We start from the raw sequence: 20000 nt of genomic DNA, 5'->3' as shown, positions 1-20000 counted from the left end.
GGTTCTGTACGTGCACGAGGTTTCAGGTAAACGCTGAATTCAGTTGAGTCGTTTTACATGGAAACCTCACAGATGATTTGTGGGATCATGTATTTTATGGGAGGCCTCGATCATCGGTGACATCGGTCGATTCATTGGATGAGTATCAACCGATACACGGTCGATTTCGACCGATGTTCGCGGTAGAGCCTTCCCGCAAGTTGCACTAGCTTACCTTGAGTGGCTACAAAACAAGAGCTTTTCAACACACCTTGGTCAAACAGTCTTCAGCCATCGTACAAAAGCTTCTACATTACCTGTTTTTGCCAATTTCTTCGTATGTTTTGCCCCATCCTTTCCAACCAGCCAGATGTGTGCATTCAACAACTCCCGCATAAGCGCTAATGAGCTTCAGAAAAGAGATTTTTTTAGTGTTTTCGTGATGCAAAGAAACAAGGGAACAAGTTTACTATCAGTCAAAGTTCCATTAAAAGAGTACCTACCAAGTAATCTCATTATCTTTTTTGTTATACTGAGGTATTAATTTTATTCTACATGAAGTTTGTCAGTGCTTAGTAAGCATTCTGGAGAGACTTATGAGTTTGCTTCCATGTCAAAATGTCTCGCTGTTTGTAGTGGTACAAGGTACTGGAAAATAAATACGAACACGTAGCCCCTTCCCACGAACTCGCAAAATTGAAGCATATACCTGAAACGCTAATGTCTAATTTATTAAAGGGAACCTCCATTTCAAGAAAAAAATGACTTTAAATCACAGAAAATAACCGTTACAGTCAAGTCAGTCTAAAGTAATTTCAAAGAAAGAGTTTGAATCCGGAATAGATAAGTTTTAGAATCGCCTATTTTTGTTTTCAAATGTCGCGGGCGCCGTCCTCTTGAATAATTGTGACGTTCTACGGTTGCCCTATTGTTACAAGACAAAAGCTCTTTGTGTCAGAACAATAGGGCAACCGTAACACGTCACAATTATTCAAGATGGCTGCGCCCGCGAAACTTGAAAGTGAAAATAAACCATCTGAAAATTTACTTTTCTTGATATAAACACTGTTTTCAAAACAAATTTTGAACAAATGTGTATTTGAACATAATCTTCTTCGATTTAAACTTTTTATGTAGTAAGAGTGGAGGTTCCCTTTAATTAAAGCTACAAGATTGCGAAATTAACATAATTAAGAAATACTAATTCTAAACTTACTACCGTAAGGGCCGATTTACACGATACGATTTTGTCGCATGCGATAAGCTTACGACAGGCCTACGACATGACTTATGATTGTCGCAGTGTTTTAAAACATGTTTTAAAATGCTACGACATTTTTTCTGACATACACAACAATTGAAATCATGTCGTGGGCCTGACGTAAGCCGTTGTCGCATGTGACAAAGTCGTACCGTGTAAATCGGCCCTAACTGGGATAAACGTAATGGCCTTAAACTAACCTACGAAGTCTGTCTAAAATATCCTTAACAGTGACAGAAAAAACGAGTAAACAGTTCAGTCCTTCAACAAACCAGCCGTTTATGGGTAAATGTGAGTGTTAATCGAATTCGTCAGAGTGACTAGTTAACAATAGCCCATGAGGCGAAGCCGAATGGGCTATTGAACCGTGGCCCTTGAGGGCGAAGGGTCTAATTGTTTTTTGTACCACCCAACTAGTCGGACAGAAAAGGCAACAATAAAGTTAGCAAATGCGTCACGCTTTTCGCTACTCGAGGACTATTACTAATCTATAGTTCTCTAGTAGCGTAGCCAATCAAAATCCAGGATTTGCATTAGTCCATTAGTTGGGTGATACTAATAATAATTAGAGGAGGGTTTGTTGAACAACTTATTTTCGTTAACATAAATAGAAAAAGTAACATAAAGTTGTTGAAACGTCTCGTTAAGTTTCATTTCATTTTTGTGAAATAAATTCATCTAAATTGAGAATGAGTCAAATGCTTGAAGTCGCTTTGTCTTCACACGGTATCTGAAGGAAGGAGAACATACCTCGTGCAAATTTTCTTCGGCTTCTTCAGCAGCATTTAGTTCTTGAAGAGCAGCCATCAATGATCTGTTGTTCTGGTGCAAGGAATGATAAACGTGGCTGAGGTGGCTCAGGCAGCGACACTGCTCGATCAGAAGGGCTGAATTGTCCCTAAGAGAGTAAAATAGAGGACATTATTGAAATGTTTCCTTGTGGACAGGAGTTACCGATAAAATGACATACATGGAGGAAATGTAGTCGAGGACGTCCTGAAAACGCCGCACTTGAACACCGTAGCAGGACGCGCTTTAACTATTGAATCGCATGCCATGCAGACTATCGCAGCTGAATATTCTGTGAAATAACCTAAATCGTGATAGTATTTCTTTCTTCTTCGTTAATTGGAAAACTCTATGTTTCCTTACCCAGCTCCTCCTATGTAGTAGCCCGGCAAAAAGACGTGCAAATAATGACGCAGCGCTTCTTTTAATATCATTTTGTAGCATCCAAAATCTGAGTTAGGTTGTTTTTTCCCAAGAATTTGAAGTGCTGAGATTAGATGAACAAGAGCCTCATGAAGCCGATTCATATGAGCCAAAGCCTGCAAAGAAAGTGAAAGCATAAGCAGAAGACAGATAAAAGGAGAAAGAACATGGATACTTTGTCTACCTCAAGATCTGAAAGATATTTCCGACAGAAATGCACGCATTTTGACAAAATTTCATCAAGTGTCCCCTTTCCCCTCTCCTCATCCTCTACATTACATCTCTGTTTTTGTAAAGGTAATGTGACAGTGGCCTCTAAAACATTTCTTCCCAAATAATCGTGGGCAGTTACTAATTAATAAACCCCCAACCTAAGAATAATCTTAGTCCTTAGATGTCTTTTCGTATTGACATCCTTCACTATAAGGAGCTCGCAAAAATGATCACGGTCCCGTTTCTCGAATGATCCGAAACTCACCTCCTCGGGCCTTCTTTGGGTCACGGTTCTCGTTTCCTCTATATCCTAAGAACGGTGAGGATTTTTGAATCCTCAAACCTCACGACCATCTTTCTTGTTGTTGTCCATCTTGAAAACATGATATGGTAAAAGACTAGCGAATCGAAACAAGTGGATGGCAGCTTTATAAATGATATTTCGGGTCCGAAAAGTGTTTGGAACTTTCGAGAAACGAGAATCAGCTCCCAGTTAGCTCAATAGGATATTTGCATGATGACGTCATTTGACTACAGTCAAGTACCGTAATCCTACAGGTTTTGCTTGCTTGTCTCGTGTCTCATGTCTTAAAAAATAAGGGTCACCGATGATCTAAACGAGTGAAGTCGATGTGATGTTGTGAAGCTCAGTCTTGGAAAATTTCGTTTGTCACGTTTTTGCGTGACCTGTCTGGGAGGTACTGGAACGCAAGACAGGATCGATCAATAAAAAGGTATTCGTATTTGGCCAGTGTTTTGTATCATATCTCTCCATTGCCGTCATGCTCATCTTCTCGAGTGTGGGTTTTGTGAAATATAATATCTGGCTGTTTCCCCGTAGGTCCGCTCTATTCAAGTGGACAAGCATTGCATACGGCCAGAGCTACTAAAATTTAAACTGACCAATTAGAATTCAGCGAGCGGGAAAAACTGTGCTATCCGACGTCACGCCAATTGTTTACATTCTTATTGGTTAGATCGATGGACATTCGTTCAGCCTTCTCTTGTGACTCTCGACCGTCGCTTCTTTGAACATCACGCACTGTTCTGACAATCAATTGAGCAATCCACTTTATCCAGTTTATGGCGGATTGGGTTAGCCCGTGATTAACAACCAGGATCGATTTTGAACTTTATTCTGTCGAAGAAGAAGACGTTGCTGAGTGAACGTTTTTACGACGAAATCCCTTTGTTTGTTCAGCACTTCAATGTCCGATATGAGCCCGGCCGGTATTTTTTGCAGGTTGCAGGTTGAAATTTAAATGTAAGGCGATAGACTTGCCGTGACTGTTACATGAATACCCAACCGTAGGCCTAAAAACTTTATTTTAGGCCTAATTAGGCCAAAGGTTAGCTATTCATGTAACAGTCACGGCAAGTGTATCGCTTTACCTTTAAATTTCAACCTGCAACCTGCAAAAATACCTGCCGATATGAGCCGCTCTAACGAGTGTTGGGTGGATCATATTTGGTCGTCTGACCTTATGAAGTTCTTTCAGCTCTTGTTTGTGTCCATCATGATCGAACTTCAGGTGAAGCGCTATGCTACTTTATGCCAACTTCGATGGCATGTGGTGAGCTTGCCTGCTGCCAAAATTTTTGTTGCATTTGGGCAAGATTGGTCTTATTGGTCTTAGTGCTGTGTCAAACAACGAAAATTCCTGTTGAGTGTTCCACGTGCTTGGCGAGTCTTGCACGACCATCGTCTATCAGATCTGGAGTGGAGTTTTCTTCCAATGATTACAACTTGCCAAAAAAACGGTTCTGCAAACATCCACGCACCATTCAGCACTTTTTCAGTGACTCGAGTCGTGCATTCTCGAACAGTTTGTTCTTCAGTGCTTGTATTTTTAATTGAATTAGCGATTTTTTATTAAGGAATCAACAAGTGAATGGTACACAAAATTAGGAGACAATTATCTACCCATTTTAAAGGGGCTAGGTCATGCAATTTTAGGCAATTTCAGCACTGATCGAATGGTCATAGGATTAACTAAAATATCAAAATAACTGTTCAAAACTATAGAAGAACTCTAACAAAACACAGGGAAACCAAGAAGGGACATGGATGGACAAAACTAAAGAGGATTGTAATGGATTGAATTTGGGTAAATTTGAAAAACGTCGGCCCACCTTTTTTCAAAATTTATATCAATCTATATCAAAATGTCATTTACAAAGCTGGAAAATCATCCTCAGTTGTCATGTGGCCGTGATTTTGCAATGAAAGACTCTTGCTCTGCCAATTTGACGTTTAGAGCTCATAATTAACAAAATTAAACAAAATTACCTAAAATAGTGTGACCTAGCCCCTTTAAGTACCAAGCTCAAAACGTTATTTGACTCCACAAGGTTCAGGTTCAGTTTCAGTTTCAGTTTCAGTTTCAGTTTCAGTTTCATGCCAGGTACCGGAATTTACCCAGGTACTGGTACACAACCATAGTGTTCTTTGGAAATTGAATAGCTCCTTGAACATCTGGTTGCTTGAGAAGAAACTTGCCGTGTTTCTTCTCTACATTGGTGAATGCAGCCACTAACTGTCCATTGTGGATAAAGTGCAGACTAACTCTTCTTTCAATTTATTATGGTGTGCCTTGTAAAATGTTAGTTTAAAGGGTTTGTTTAAGTTATTTCCCATTTCATAGGGCACTGTGGTTGCTAGATTGACTTTCAAACTTATCATGGAAACGTAAATCAGTGAATAGACAATAAATTGTTGATAGAAAATTAATTTAAATGCATTTGAAGCATTAGTTGAGGATTTTTTTTTCATTCCCACTTTGTGAACCTAACATACATTGCTGCAGTTTGTGTATTGCTTGGTCATTCAATGTTTCGATGACATCAAATCATTTAGTTTTTAGGTATTGTGTCAACCTCCATAGAGACACTATCTTTATCTAAAAACTTTTTAAATAGGCAGGAAATGTTCCACATTTTATGGCATATAGTTCTGCACAGTTTTGAGGAATATTTCAGCTTTAAATCTAATTGAATATGAGACTAAAATATGCTGTTTGACATTTTGTGAATTTAAAGACTATTAATATTGTTTGTGTTTGTTTTAAAAGGCGTAAGGTTGGCACTCAAAAGGGTTCCTTCAATCATCTTATTCTGTAAAGATTACCTTGGGAGAATTCAATTAAGGCTAGTTTTTTCTTCTAGCTTCTTTCCCCAGTGCCCTCTGGGAATGGAGTTGATTTGGTTTTGCCCAATGTTGAAAGATGAAACAATGCCTAAACCAGCCGCAAGGAATACTTCATGGTGCTTTTTTACAAACATGGGCATGAGGGTGCTCGTAAGCATCTGAGCATTGTTTGGCATGCTAAAGTGTTATTATAAATAATTTATTTCTCTAAGAAAGTCTTCTTTTCATGTCGGTCATTCAAAAATTGTTGGAATCGCTTGTTTGAGCTGTTGGATGAAAGGGACAGAACATTTGATGAGGCCCTCCCTGGGGAGGGGTCCTTGTTCTCTTTAAATATTTGATTGTGTTTCCTTGTTTCCCAAATTACTTTCAAACTTGTCAGTCCCAGCAAAATCTAAATTGCTTTTCTTCCCTTGTTCCCTAAAATAACTTGATATTGTTACTCTGTTCCCCTGTTCAAAATAGCCATGTTCTCTTCTTCCCCCAAACCCCTGGGAGTGCCTCTTTGATGTTCTAATTTGGGAGTGAGGGAAAAGTTTTGAATAAATTCTCGTACAGTACAAGAAACACAATTTTGACTGCCCCTTCTTGCTCTTTTCGGACATGAATCAGCTTGTTTGCACCTTTCTGGCGACCTGTGGGAGGGCAAGCTCTAGAAGCTCTTCCTTAGTGAGCCTTCCGCTGAAAAACTCTCTAAGTCTGGCTTTCCGGTGTTAGGGGCTGAGGGTTTTGTGCAAAATTCATCAGCGGCTTCCTTACAGGTTATAAAGGGTGTTCCTTCGGGCAATGGTCAGTAACAGTTTTGTAGTGCTTTTCACGAAAGACATGTCAGCTTGACAATTTTTCTTTTCCGATACTCATTTAAAATTCACGTGAGCGCAAGATTTGGATTTAGCAGGATTAGAAGAAAAGCGGTTTGGTTCTTTCGACTTTGTCCCCGCTTTCTAGTTGGTTTCCTTGCCACTAATTCCGGTAATCTTTCCTTGCCTCATCTTTCAACTTACTTATCTCGCCATTCTATTGTATGGCAAGAAAATGAAAGACGAGCTTAAGTTACCTGTCCAATCAGGCTCTCCACTCGGGCAGTTTCTTCTCTGGTAGCCAATGGGTCCTGTTCTTTTTTATTCTCCTCGATGATAGATAGTACCTCATACAGATACGACAGAGCCTGCATATTAGCTGAAGTGGCCAATGCTGCAGCCCCTGACTCTGTCAAGTAGCGCATCGTCTTCAGTTTATTTCCAGCTGCTCGCCAATGATCAACGAGTTGAGGAAAAACGGACGCCAGCACCTCGGCACACTTGCAGCTACTAAGATCGATAGACGTTTGAACAGCACTTGCGAGATGCTGTAAACCAATGAATTCTTCCGTTTCATCCTCTTCTTGTATTATTGAACCAGAGGGGGCCCTACCAACACCTGAAGATTTGAATGACAATCCGTTATTGAACCCAGTCCCCTCGGTCCTGGGCCACACTATGACCCTTATTGTCTTCCCTTCAAAGCCAATATCGAAAAAAGCGAAAAATCGGTTACGGGAGATTTGGTGGAGGGCATAGGCAATCATTTAAAGTCATTGTCTAACTGCATTTGGAATCACGGGTTGCCTCTTGGATCTTTTGTAGCAGAAGTTTTCTTCTTCACGTTCGAGTTTGTGCTATTTTATGCGAATGCAGTTAAAAGCTATATTAGGGAGATTAAATGTTTAGGGTATACGAGTCGAGTGCTTAATTAAGTACTGGTATTCTACAAGCGAACACTTCAGAAAAACCCTCGAGATTTTTGGAAAGGATGTAGAGTTTCTTCACCTGTCATAATCAGAAATGAACCAGTCTGCTCCTGAATTTCGAGGAGAGCTTTAAGTGGCAATTTCCCGTTGATATATTGATGTCACAAACCGGTTTGCGTCGCTAATTTTATGACAGTATCCGGCAATGCAAACTAAATCTTGGCTTTGCAGGCTTTTAAGAGCTTCAAAATAGTGGCTTTGAGAGGAAATTGTAGCGTATTTCTTTCTTCCTTCCTTCCTTCCTTCCTTTTCTTTATTTCTAAGTTCATTTTAATTGTAGCTATGACTTTCAATGCGAGTTGCATTTCACAAAGAGTGAAATGCCGTCAAATTAAAAAAATTAAAATAGGGAGGCTGTGAAACTAAATTTGACAATCAGTCTTTAACCCTTCAAAGGGAAACAAATTTATGATCCCTTTAACTATCACGTGTAGTCAAATGGACGAAGCCAACATCAACTTTTCACTTCGTCATTTACAGCGTACCTCCTCCATACAGAGAAGATCTCTTATTAGAAAATCTCCTCAGTCTTTTCTTCCGAGATCCACTGAACTCGCTCTCAGTTGGCCTCACGCTTCTCCGACAGAACAATCTTTGCAAACAGCTTCTCCTTTCACCATTTATGGCCTGCTCGTCAGTCACGTTATTGTTAACAGCTCCTGATGCACCAGAACCATCCTGAGCCGTGACTAAAGACTGCTGAGTTTTTTCTCTTTTCTGTGGTGTTTGAAAGAAAGGAGTCAATGTGTACTGTAGAATGCGGTCAACTCAAGCCTGTATGATAGAAACGAATGGGATGAGAAATCTCAAATTATATCTGTGACTGTAATATAATTCCCAAAATAACACGTTAAGCCGGCCTCACTCCTGCAAAAGAAAGACTTGCCGAGACAAGTCGACAAATATACGAGCTTTTCAGGGCCAAAGAGAGAAAGAGCTTTTCAGGGCCAACTTATGGCAGCAAACGAAAGAAATCGTTAAAAATGAAACTGGCAAGTGATAAAGATAGACTCTAGTTATGACAGCATGCAGGGCGAAGCTAAGACTTGTCAAACTTTATTCAACGGGGTCTCATTTCCTTTCCCATTTTAATTAAGACTCTTATTTTTTAGTTCGCACTTCTTCGAATAAAAAATGGTTATCTAAACCTCTTCCCACCAATCTTGTTCAAACTTCTTGTCGGATCATAAACCATGCTTTGAAGGTTACCAGCTTTTGCCTGCTAAGTCCACACGTTTGTGACTTAAGAACTTGGCGACAAATGTCAAGTGTGCTAAAAGGAGAGTTTCTTTGGAAACTCTAGTTCACAAACCTGCGATCCACTGCCTTCGCCTCCAATTTCAGCTGACCGTTCATGAGCGCGGGCAGAGAATGCCCCTTGACTTTGCACTTTTTCTCTCATTTCCCGCGACGTTCTTCTTTTCTTCGCCACGTTGGATGAAACTCCTGCCCGTGTTCTACCTGTCATACCTATCAATGTTTTAATACCTCGTACAAGCAAATATATTGCATCCCTCCCTTACTGTAAATGAGTGTTGTTCTCAGAAGCGTGTGTACAGAAATCAAGTAAGGCCTTGCGCTACTGTAAATGTGATGGATTGTGGATTTAGAATCTTCTCTGATCAACAGTATCAGGAACTTATTTTTTGTGCGCCACCCAAAGACAGAAAATAACCTCCAGCCTGGGTAGGAATCGAACCCCTCTACCTCCGATTAGATCAACGTTGCTCTACCGACTGAGCTACCAGGCCAGACGAGAAAGGGCCGTGGGAATTTCATGACAAATCGACTCGGCCCAAGCCAACACACAGTTACAGTTAGTACTTGGCTTAGCTGTTGCATCACTTAAGGTGGCTCCCTAGAGTATTTGCGAATACCCTCACTAAATAAAGGGCACGAGTTCCAAAAGGAAACCTAGTTAATTTCTTTTAAAGTTTTCCCTTTAGATATTTACCTGAATGGATACCGATATAATAAAGCTTATTTTTTGGGTGTCAATTTTTTGATTATTGGCTATTACCATGGCAACATCACATCTAATGACAGGCAGATATATTCCTATTTTTGGACTAAATTTCTTAATATTTGTACTTTCCTTCGGTGAAATCGCGTTATTCTTTGCCACATTATGGAAATGATATTGCCTAACATTTAGAAGTGGTAAAAAGTCAAGGTCTTTCAGACGGTTTTTTTTTTCTGTAATTTGTCATTTTTCTAAATATATTCGATTAGCTCTGACAGATTTTAACAAACATAGTGTATGATAGGAACTGCGTGTGGTTAGAACTGAGCCAATTAAAAAAAACATACCCAAGTAAACGCGAGAAAATTAGCAGTTAATTTTACAGATTTGGTCACGCTGACGTCACAAAATTCAGAAAAACACGCGCGATTCAGGCCTTACTCGCCACTGGCTAGTGCTCAGCTTGCGCGCGGACCTAAAACTCTAGGGAGTGTCCTGAATGAAAGATTAAGAAGGGCTTCGTTTCTTCTTCCAGTTCTTAAGGTGCTGAAATACGAGGGGGCATGTTGCAGGGGCATGTTGCAGTGACATGCTGCAGCGACAAAAAACTTGTGTGGTGCACACTGAGACGACATGTAGCAGCGGAGTGTAGCGGGGACATGTAGCCGGGACAAAATCACAACATGTTCACACACATGAAAGTTTTGCGGGTACATGTCCCAGGGATATGTTGCAGCGACATGTTCCCTCGTGTGAGCTGATACTTTGATAATTGCACAACACCAATTTTGGGGTGATTTTGTCCCCGCGACGTACCCCATGAAGTTCAACTTGTTCATGGGACACGTCGCGGGGATAAAATCAACCCAAAATTGGTGTTGCACGAGCGTGTTCCATTGTTGTTCTCGGCGTAGTCGCCATATTTCAGAAGTTTTTATTTAATCTTTTGAAAAGCGCGCCAGCAAGAGCTTGCCACGTCCCATTTGTTCCCGCCATATGGGCCGGAAGTAAAATGTGATGCGTAGTTCTTGTAATTTTATTTTGATCTACGCAAACAATTTCAATCAGCCAATGAAAATGTTGGGATTTTTAGGTGTGAGCAGACGTTCCGCCGACCACGTGATCAAAAGAAACGGAGGGCTCTGGGGACGAGAATAGCTGTGAACTGGAAAGTTTCTATCGGTTTAAAGTAGGTGCGCACACCAAGAGTGTCCTTATGTAACGTGACAGGTATGGAAGATCTGAATCTCAGTCGGGAATTTTATAGTCGGATTATATCTATTTGCTAGCTCTGTGAAATGGTTTATTTCCTCTTTGGATATACTCCATAGAGGAAAGATGAAGTTGATGATATCTGTCTTGACAGCAGCCATGAAAATGTTGGCAAAGGATACTGCGGTTTCGTGCGTTTGAACGTAGTCTTTCCCATTAAAGAAGAAAGAAATTTCTTTCAAGAATCTTTGAGGAAGTGAGTAGCTAATTATCGGAGGGTTATGTTTATGGAAAATAGGTTTTCTACCCGTAAAATAGTTTTTGAAACTGCGATCCGCGAAATATTTTTAAAATATTTTTTAAAATATTTTTAAAATCAGATGCAGGTTACTCTTAGGTTAGCCTTAGCTTGCATTAAATCGATACCATAAGACGTTAGCCCTGTAGCTATTAATGTTATTTAACAAATTATTATATTAGCGCAAAAACTATGCTTCCAGTATCTCGGCCTTGGTCATTGAGGGTGTTTTGCAGACAAGAAAAATTATCTCACTGTATTCCTTGCGTGTCATGATTACTGGATTACTGCACCCGAAGTGCACCTGAGAGGGTTTGGGCCTTTATAAAGAAAAACGAGCCTCTGGCATAAAAAACGACCTGATATAAACATACGCTTTAAAGTTCAAATTCAATTCACTAACCGCTTACTCCTTTATCCTCACAATGATCGTGTGCATCCTGGGGACCATTCTGGCTGGTTACAAATCCGCCTCCTCCACAGGACTTGCATTTATGCGCTTCTGACTCGAGAAACATGGCTGCCTTTTCGTGAAGTTCTTTTCTCTGGTCCTCCAGCCAAAGTGAATACAATGTCTCTTGAACATAGGTGTTTACAAACTTGAAATACAGGCATTGTTTCTTCGGTCCGTTGGGAGTCATAAGCCTTGACAGATTAAGTACTTTAGTCACCTCGTCGGGATGGCAACCACAGTACACAGAGGCGTGGATTGAACTAGCAACGTTGTGATGATGGTGGTGATGATGATGATGCGTGTGTTGCTGCGCATGCGTGAGATCATTAAAATCGTAGAATCCGTGATGATTGTGTGCATTCTGATGTTGAGCTGCCAGACTAGCGCACTCTAAAGTGGATTCTTTGGCAAGATTGTACAGCACCAAATCGAACCTTCCTCTCACAGACTTTGGAAGGATGGCCTGAAGCACGTTTCTGTGGAATTCTGCGCCCAAGATGCTGGCGCATTTTAGGGTGACCTGTTCCAGAGGCAGCATTCTGTCCACGCGGGCAAGAACCATATCCTTAACTGACTCTGGCACTACCACTTTCGATATGTCAACACCAGGAGTTACAATGCACACAGATTTCGTGTCGAACGGCATCGAGTTTCCGGATGCACGAACAAAATCTTTTTCATCGAGGTTGAATTGTTTAACCCCCTGAATTAGCTCCTCTTCAGGCTGGATGCTACTTCGACGAAAACTGAGAGGTGAATCTGTTGCTGGTTCAACACACTTTAGCTTGCTTTCGGGACTTCCAAGATGAAACTGGATGCTCTCATTTGCAACTAGTGATAACCGCTTTTCCTCAAACAGCTGTCGTGACATGGGTCTGCTACTAGCTAAACTCTTTCGACGCGGTTCTTCGCTACGCGCCCTCAAGCGATCTCCTTCGCTGTAAAAAGGAGTTGTCGGACGAGACATGTCAAAGCTATCCTTGTGACGTTGTAATGCATCGTTGGATTTGGAAGCGTCAAAGGGAAAATTACAGGGACTGGAATCTGGTTCTGGGAAGGCTTGTTGATTGCCGACTATTTTAATGACGTCGCCAGTTAGCATGTCCTTGATCAATTGCTCGCACCATGAGGCTACTCCATGGCTTTTTCGTCTTATAATTTCATCCAGCTCAGAAGGGATGTACATGACGTCCATAAACTGACAGGCAAGGTCACTCATGGCATCGGCTGGCAAGCCACCTGTATAAAAGAAAGCCGTAACGCAGTTTACACTCGTTTAAAAATGATTATTTTATTTTATTTTATTTTTTTGTTTCGACGCAGGCATACTCGCAAAAATCCGAGTCCTCTTAAAAGGAGTCGAACCGAGAACCTCACTCACTGATACACTATATAGACTTCGCGAGAATGCGAGGCCATTCGAGACAGAGACTGTGGCCACCACTGGTTATGGCAATTGTACTGGCAAAGAACTGAGAAATGAAAGAAGAAAATCGGTAGAATCTGATGGCTTTAATTGAGTTTACCTAAACTAAAAAATTTTTTCGTTCGTAATATAAATCTCCCCATTCAAAGCAAACATATGTCAAAATTAAGCAGAATTTCGCTTTTTCTGTGCCGTGTAAGCCACGCAAACTTGGCAGAACTAGGAGAAATTTGGACCCACGACTGTGATTTGAGAGGCATGCGTCTATTTTCGATTTTATGTCACAAACTGCTTTGCATTCCTGTCAAAGAAATTTGCCTTATTAAGTAGTTTGTGACGTAAATCGAGATAGACCTATGCAAGAGTGACTAAGATTAGAGCGTTCATCTATCACTTTACGGTCTTGCCCCAGCACAGTCACAAATGGATTCATTTTTGCGCGCGAAAAAAACAAAGGGCCGCCAATTTTAACCAATCATATGAAGCTATGTCACGCGTGACTGCAACTGCCATGTTTTTTTTTAGGGACATGACAACTGATTTTCGCAGAAACGGGTATTCTAAAAATAGACTCATTTGTGACCGTGCTGGCGATGAGGAGCCCACCCATGCCATAACGGTCACATCATGGTCGTGGGTACAAATCACTGCTATTTATTTTTTATAACTTTTTTCGTCTTGCCCGGCAAATAAAAAGCGAAATTTTGAGGTAACTATGGAAAAAATTGTTTTCTTTTGGCGGGGAAATTAATATTGTAGATGAAAAACATTTGAGTTTAAGCGCACTTTAAGGGCGCAATGCACATTTAGCCTATACCGTAAGCCATCCCTAAGATTATTAGTGGAGAAGAATTACCACTTTCAATTAGTTCTAAGAAACCCCCAAATTAAAGAGGCTCTGCCGGGGTAAATTCCGACAAGCGACATGGCCTAAAAGGGAGCGACAGCACCTAAAGTGAAGTGGCGACAAACGACATCCTTTCTTTAAATTTCCGACAGCGACGGTCACAGCAACGTGAAACATTGACAAAGCAGCGACACGAGACCTTTTAAATATTCAGACAAGCGCGACACGGGACCCCCCCCCCCCCCCCCTCCTTTCCGGGAACGGTCTCATTAAACTGAATCTATTACGCAGAAGTTAACAGACCACTGACCTAGTTTGATTTTCTTAGTGCTTTCGCGTGCAATCAATCTTGAGGCAGTTTCACAAGGTGGGTTGGATGAAGAGAACGGCCTGAGAGCTAGCACCAAAATAGCGTGGGAATCTTTGGACAGATCCTCTAAAAAGTCCCAGGATTCTGGATCAATGAACTGTGCATTATCCACAGTGAAAAGGCATGGCTGACTGACGGCAAACTGAGAAAAAAACACGAAAATATTAATAAACGCAAAGGTATTAAATTTTTCATAATTTTTACCCAAGCTGATTAAAAAAAAAAACCAGAGTATGATCAAGTTCATAAACGATGGAGGGCACCGAAGCGTAACAAGGAAAAAATGAGGAGTTTTTAGCGGGGTGATTGGTTGGATGGGGATTCTTAGCATGAAAAACGAAAAGCACTTTAGCTAGACTGAATGTCTAAAAACTCAACTGAAATTAAACCAGCAGTGATCATGCGACACCTTACCTGGTGCACTATTCCAAACAGAAGTGTGTGGAAATGTGCATTGATTTTATCCGAGTCCAGATAAGCAAAATCGGGGTTTGGGGGTATCTAAAGTAAGAGAAAAATAACAGAAAGATCATTCGGTGACAATAGTAGTTTTTGCAACAATAGAGGACGAACAAGAAAACGTAAAAAAAAACTGTAAAAACAATTAACCTTGTCTGTGTGTTTAATATTGTTTGCCGTTACAGGGAATCGTCTGCAGTGCTCTGAGTTGACCTCTGATAGGCTTGGCTAATCTCGCTCCTACTTGTAACACGAGATAACATGGCAGGGTTTCGTGCATCACTGTGAGTATTTCTTCTTTATTTTCATGAGTTTTGTGGGAGCCGTGATGGCCTCATGGTTAGAGTGCTCGACTCCGGATCGAGTGGTCCGGGTTCGGGTCCTGGCTGGGGACATTGTGTTGTGTTCTTGGGCGAAATGCTAGGGGTAACCCTGCGATGGACTAGCATCCCATCCAGGGGGAAGTAGAAATACTCCAATTCGCTTCATGCTAATGAAACTGGACATAAGTGCCGGCCTAATGAGCCTCCCAGCTCGTAAGCAGAGACTTTACTTCACTTTTATTTTCATGAGTTTGCCCTTCAGATTGTCAGTTACGAAGTTGATTAAGTTATAATAATCTTTCTGTTTCTCTGTTAAGTTTATAATTTGCAAGGTCAGTGAACTCATATCTAATTATATTTTACCCTGAGGGGAGTCTTTTACTGTGTAACCGCATCCCCAAGGGTAACACGAAACCTCAGCTCAACCAAACGCAAGCCATTTAATTACCCTCGGGAAGGCCCCAAACCCAAGGTGTGTGTAACTACAGCTAATGATATTGTTGTTTGTGGCGTTTTCGTTGACGACCACGTCGTAAATCTCAAAGTCCCTCACGATCAATGGTGGTTGCTGTCCACATGCTACCGATCGATCTTTCCCAGATAAAACGATGGAAAAGAATACTCTAAAAGTTACTTACATGCGTGCCAAGCAAATCGTTTAGGAGGAACATCCGTTCACGTAATTTGAGGTTAGTGATATGCTGCATGAGTGCGTGCTCCTTTTCTGAAGCGGTTCGACAAGTATCCAACTCCAGTAAATTTATTATCAGGCTCTGCACGACATGATAGGGTGTGTGCGCATGGCCCAAATCCGCTTCCACATAATCAACCCTACGGGGAGTAAATTAATTGAAAAAGAAGTTATGAGAGACAACGCTCAAGTAGAGTCAAGAGAGGGTAAGGTAAGAGAGGCATCGTTCCAATGATAGCTTTTTTTGGAAAAAAATCTAATTTTAACGCATGGTTCACTTACGCAGTTTGGTGTGGTACCAGATTAGCTAGCTGTATTGACGTAATGAATTTTTGAATATGCGTGGTTTGATCCGCTTGTGACAAAAAATGGCATCTGTAGAAGGAATCACGTTCGTCGACGAAATTTTAAAATTTGATTTTAAAAAGAATGGAAAAAGTTTTAATCCACGCAAAGAATTCTTTGATTGCACATGATGTCACGGCGGCCATGTTGGTGGAAAGAACAATAGCGAAAACGTCTTTTGGGAATTTGATTCTATTATTATGCAAAATTTGAGCTAAATTTGTCTATTGTTTCGGCACCAATATGGCCGTCTTATCACGTGAGCGCAATCAAAGAATACAAAAATAGAAAGCGATGAAAGTGACATTGACTCAACTGAGAACCTAATCATCTAGCCGCGCGACACTGGGAGCCAGAACTTCAAATAAAAATAGATTTTAAAAAACTATGATACGGCATGGGGATCAGCTCTCTTACTTCGTCCTCTCTTTGTAGAGAGAGAAAGTTAGTAAGAACTCGAGTCTATCGCAAATCGATTTCGTTAAGACCAAAGGAAATCGAGGAAAATGCTTCGAGATGAGATATATCAGGCTTACTGGATTTTGCTTTGAGTGCTGTTGAACGAGAGAGCGAATAGTCCTCGATCCGGTGGAAGGGAGACAGTGAGTCGCATGTCCTGTTACTCAGTGCAATTAATTATAGCGCATGGCCCAGTTAAAATTATAAAGAATTCCTGTTTAAAGCAAGGTCATTGCCCTTACTTGAAGTTCTCATCTTCTGCAATGTCCATAATTTCCTCCAAGACTCGTGTTTTCCCAATTCCTCCCTCGCCTTCAATCATCACAAATCGTCTTTTTCCACTCATTCGATCATCGTCACTTTTGATGGCTAGAAGAAGCCGTTTAATCTCGTCCACTTCTACTGCTCGCCCTGAAGAATATCATTCCCTTAAACTGAAAGGTACTGCAATGATGACAAATCTCACTCATTTAGCTCTAAGCCGATTTCATATTCGTATTCTCTCTCCCCAATTTCTTTATTTTTCTTTACTTTAGTAACACTTGTTATTTATATGCTTTTCCTGCATATTTATAAAGCGCGCAAAAATACCTTTGAATTGGTAGGCGGGGTCCTTAAAGGAGATCCTAGGGAGTTTATGCAAAAAGACGACGGCTAAGGCTACGAAAACGTCATTCCAAAATATAACTTAGCACTATCGCAAGTATTCGAGATTATTCCGTCTTGCTTTCCTTGTAAAATACCGGCGAACTATCCTGCACCTGGATGGGTACGAACGGTTGAAAAGTAAAAATAGAAACGAGTGTTTCATTGTAACAGTTATATGCTCACGTTGTCGTAGAAACCTAAAATTTGGTGATTTCCGTCGTTGTATTGTTCAGCACGGAAAAAAAATCGTGGTGCACGTGCAGCACTAGTATTTTTCCTTTTTTAACCAATAATATTCTTGCTTTGTGACGTAGTCGTTGCCATTCCTGTCGTCTTTGCTTCAATTCCCTATTTTGCATCACTAGAGGAGAGAAACGGAGTACCCGGAGGAAAACCTCTCGGAGAAGATTGGAAAACCAATAAACTCAACAGACATATCACGTTGAGTCAAGTAATCGAGCAAAAGGCTACATTGGTAATTGCAGCAGATCTAATCAAAGGCTGGATTTGATGAGAGGGTAAAACCGGGGTACCTGGTGAGAACCAACAGACTTAAACGACATAAGACGCTGAGTGTAGGAATTGAGCCCTGGTGGCCACATTTTGTGGACGGGGAGTGCTCTTACCAATGGAGCGAATACTTCTCTCCTAGAGCTTGGCACCAGAAGAGAAAAGAAGAAGGGGACGACCAAACGGCACGTGAAGAACACATTTGAGAATGAAGGGGGAAGATGTGGTACTTGAGATGATGGAAAGAGGAGCAGGCGCCAGTGGCTAGCAGGCAAGAGTGGAAATCGTATGTGAAGCCCATCCTTGCCACTAGGCACATTTAATTGTCATTCTTAACCTTCCAAAGTTCTCTCTTATTATAATTAGTTTATTTTTATTGATTATCAGTGTTGTCCCCTCGAGACCTTAAATCTGTATTTCCGGTAGATCACAGAAATTCGTCATCATCATCATCATTTCTCTTTGCGCCAGTAGTCGCATAAGGCCGTCCGGTTTCTGTAACAGTAAGTTTTTTTAAGGGGCAGGGTCGTTAGCCCTGCGCCCAACCCTCAACCTGGAGGACCAGGGGATCACTCTTTGTCTGGTCTCTACCCTTTGACCTGTTCGGCATGGGTGACCCTACCAGGAGTTCAAGACTCCCGCCGACATAGCTCTAGGGGTCATAGAGACACATAAACTGCCCCACCACGATAGATCACAGAAATTAACTTACCAATAATAGGATACTCGTGTTCCTCTTCTTCTACTTCACGGCTGAAAATGAAATAGGAGACAATGCGTTTTGTTGCATGCGTAAAACGTGGTCGCTTAAAGATCCTCAGTGTCTCTGTTAGGAATGTAGTAGTAGTTATCAGTCGGTGTTACTTCTTATGCGTTTTTCAAAGACAAAAGGATAAAAAATGAGACAATTGATATCCAACAATTAAATTTGATAAAGAAATTAAATTGTACATTGCTTTCCTTTTGGCGTTTTTGAGATAAGTGTTCGGTTAAGTGGACCGAGTGGTTCAGGATAGGGGGAAGAAAAAATGAGGGAGGGGTAAGGGGGCTTCATTTGGGCCAAACTCACTCCTCTCCTGGACCGACAAGAACACGACATATTTTTAATCAGAGCCAACTTACTCATGGTGTTTGTTGTATTCCCTTACTGTTCCTGGTTCAGCGATGCCTTTGAGTTTTACGAAAGGCAAAACAAGAAAGTCTTCCTTCTTTAATTTCGACTTTCCCAGTCGGTATGTGTCGTCATCGCAGGAAAGCACGCTTGGGTAATTAACCATCAATCTCGCCGCCATGTTGACTTTTCTGCCGATAACTGGAAAGTAATTCGTTTAGAAAACAAAAGTCATAGTCATATGAGGCAGAGAAAAGACGCTACATTATTAAAACAATCAACTTCTAGAAAATGGAAAAGACTTGTTTTACCTGTATATTCGTGTCTGTCTCTGTGGCCCACAACTCCACAAAACGCCCTGCCTGTTGTCACACCGATAGACTCGTTTCTAAACACACAGTAACACATTTGTCAGCAGAACAATCTTTAACTGTTCGTTTCGGTGTATCGCTCAAGAGTTCTTAGCCGCTTTGCTCAACCTCACCCGTTCCATCATAGTCAATAGAGGAGACTGGCTCGGCAAACATCAAAGAAGCAAACAAAGATGCCACGATTTTATGCTGGAAAGTCCACGACCGTGCACATCTTTTGTTTTGCACTTATACACTATGCAAGAATTACGAAACCAACACGTTTCTATTGGTTAGTTCCTCAGTACGGAGTAAACAACTATTGTGTTTTGTGCTCGCTCAAGGCCACAAAGGAGAACAAAAACATACAACAAAGAAATTTGAGAGGATTGAATAACCATTCCCCTCTCTTAACTATGGTTTCATATACCACATAAGAGTGAGAACAAGAACAAATAATATGGTTCAAGTTGATCATTGCCTAAAATTTGCAATGGATTTAACCTGAGACTCTTAAGCCTGGATTTCATTAGCGACGTAAGCATAAGTACAACGAACACACGCAAACGCATTTAGTTGTTGTTAATTAGTGTCTATTGTTCTAACAAAAGGCTCGAGTAAAAAACAAGCTACTGAGTTTGGCAATGCGTATGCTGCTTGTGCTTATGCTTGTATCGCTAGTGAAAACCAGGCTTTAGACACTAACTCTGACATGATACTCACGTGATATCCATAATTTGATGCAGGCTGTCCAGAATTCTGTGGCCTGCCTTCAGCGCACGCGCAGGATCATCTTCGTGTTTATCTCCCGGTAAACCAAATATAACTATGAACGTGCAGCCCTGCAAGGAAATTTGGCAGAGGTATTACTGCCTTGCTTGTAATTACGTAACTGCAAAAATACCAAAACAAAACTCAGGAGACCATCAAAG

The 20000-nt window shown here is 41.0% G+C and overlaps 1 protein-coding gene across 1 annotated transcript in view; it reads right to left on the bottom strand.

The window, feature by feature from the left end:
* The window catches only part of LOC138026978 (adenylate cyclase type 10-like), a 55719-nt gene that overhangs the window by 10306 nt on the left and 25413 nt on the right, over positions 1 to 20000 (bottom strand). The window contains exons 10-24 of the mRNA XM_068874462.1: positions 19792 to 19910; positions 19030 to 19106; positions 18730 to 18919; positions 18320 to 18360; positions 16692 to 16860; positions 15593 to 15785; positions 14587 to 14673; positions 14113 to 14314; positions 11479 to 12768; positions 8915 to 9072; positions 8088 to 8319; positions 6871 to 7232; positions 2393 to 2568; positions 1991 to 2138; positions 297 to 388 (exon numbers count right to left, since the gene is read on the bottom strand). Coding sequence (XP_068730563.1) covers positions 297 to 388; positions 1991 to 2138; positions 2393 to 2568; positions 6871 to 7232; positions 8088 to 8319; positions 8915 to 9072; positions 11479 to 12768; positions 14113 to 14314; positions 14587 to 14673; positions 15593 to 15785; positions 16692 to 16860; positions 18320 to 18360; positions 18730 to 18919; positions 19030 to 19106; positions 19792 to 19910 — 3536 coding nt within the window. The remainder of the gene's footprint in view (positions 1 to 296; positions 389 to 1990; positions 2139 to 2392; positions 2569 to 6870; positions 7233 to 8087; positions 8320 to 8914; positions 9073 to 11478; positions 12769 to 14112; positions 14315 to 14586; positions 14674 to 15592; positions 15786 to 16691; positions 16861 to 18319; positions 18361 to 18729; positions 18920 to 19029; positions 19107 to 19791; positions 19911 to 20000) is intronic.

This window comes from Montipora capricornis, chromosome 12, assembly GCF_036669925.1.
Source record: "Montipora capricornis isolate CH-2021 chromosome 12, ASM3666992v2, whole genome shotgun sequence".
Taxonomy (NCBI): Eukaryota; Metazoa; Cnidaria; class Anthozoa; order Scleractinia; family Acroporidae; genus Montipora; species Montipora capricornis.
This window is presented reverse-complemented; position numbering and strand designations above follow the sequence as displayed.